General features: G+C 52.6%; 1 protein-coding gene across 1 annotated transcript in view; it reads right to left on the minus strand.

Moving 5' to 3' along the window:
* The window catches only part of IL10RA (interleukin 10 receptor subunit alpha), a 13,006-nt gene extending 12,879 nt beyond the window's left edge, over positions 1-127 (minus strand). The window contains exon 1 of the mRNA XM_025047474.1: positions 4-127. Within this exon, the coding sequence (XP_024903242.1) occupies positions 4-61 (58 nt within the window). The 5' untranslated portion in view covers positions 62-127. The remainder of the gene's footprint in view (positions 1-3) is intronic.
* Positions 128-1,590: the final 1,463 nt, after the last annotated feature.

The following is a 1,590-nucleotide window of genomic DNA, read 5'->3' on the forward strand; positions in this document are numbered from 1 at the left end:
CGCGGGAGCCGAGGCGCAGGCTGAGGAGCGCCGCCAGCGGCATTACCAGGCTCGGCAGCATTCTAGGCGCGCCGCATCCTCCGCGGCAGAAGCTGAAGCAAGGCTGCGCGCCTTCAGCCTTGCTCTGCCGTGCTGCGACTGAAAACTCCGGCCGTCTGCCCCGGCCGTCTGCCCCACCCGCGGCCCGCGAGGCTGACGTAAGCGAGGCGGGGCCTCGAGACGTCCCGCCCCCGAGGCCTCTGTGTCTGGGGAACTGTGCAGGGCCGTGTACCCACGGCTGAGCACCGACAACCTGGGCTGGTGGGGAGGATGCAGGGACAGGGCGGATGCGCGACTGTCCGGGGGCGGGTACACGGCTCCGGCCAAGGTTCCTCTCCCCAACCCTAGGCCCCTCAGTGCTATCGGGTGAAAGCGATCTGGGTAGCCGGGAGAGGGGGCGGTGTGTGTGTGTGTGTGTGTGTGTGTAAAATATAATAAGGCTAATAATAATATGATAATGGATTGAGAAAATGTGCGCGCGCGCGGGTTGTTGGGTGGAGCTCAAATGGCTAGGGGATAGCCTTGGCACCTTGGGTGCGGAAGATGGGGTGAGGTTGTCAGAGCAGATTTTACCAGACAAGTAGGGTGGGGGTTGGAGCTGTGGCCGTGTCCGCTCGGAGTTGAGGAAGGAGATTGTTTAAGGCGATCAAGGACGTGTGCGAGGACACGTGTGTGTCTTGGTGTCTGTTATCCTAGTACCTCGGCATAGGGCTCTGAGCTAAACCAACTGTAAAGGAGGCACTTTTCTACCTGACTTAATAGTTTTGGAGAGGTGCCCATGACGTCTCCCAGCGGCTTTTGGCTTCTTTCACGTGCCTGAAATCTTAGTTTAGATCTTTTTTTTCTTTCTTTCTTTTTTTCCTTCTGGGTAATAGCACTTCTGGAGAACTGGGTAACACGACATCAGTCACTCATACCTCTGTGTCACTTGATTCATCTGGGACTTGACTCCAGATGCACCAAAGGTATAAGGGAATAGGAGACTTTTGTTGGGTGGTGAAATGTGCTTCAGAGTAAGTGCGTGTATAGGGGAGGGGTGTGGGGAGGTTGTCCCATCCTGTATATGAGAGTCTACTTTGGAACTATAAGCCCTCACTTTTCGATGATGATCATGAGGGTCAGGGATGCCCTAAAATAGCGGAGAGTGTTATATGCCAGCTGGACAGCCAAGGCTACCCTAAATGGACAGTTTTTGTTGCCAGGCGGTCAGATCAGCTGGGAGGAAGAGCCCCACGGTTTTTAATGTGCGATAATGTTTTTTTGCACCCTCTATTGCCCAACTGAGAGATTAAGAGTGGCCAATGGCTCAGAAGTAACCAGGCATGACCCAAGGGGTGTGGCCCCTTCCTAAAATGACTTTTTAGTTCTCACTGACCTTTTGGAGGAGTACACTGTGCTGTTTCTTTCTGAACCTGTCTTTGCTTTTTTGTTGAGTTATAAGAGTTTAAAAGTCTCACCACATTATTGTTTGAAAAATGCTCAGGATTCTTAATTCATTCTCATGGCAAATATTATGGCACACTCATTATGAGCCGGACAATTTATTGAGGC

Source organism: Pteropus alecto, unplaced genomic scaffold, assembly GCF_000325575.1.
Source record: "Pteropus alecto unplaced genomic scaffold, ASM32557v1 scaffold224, whole genome shotgun sequence".
Lineage (NCBI taxonomy): Eukaryota > Metazoa > Chordata > Mammalia > Chiroptera > Pteropodidae > Pteropus > Pteropus alecto.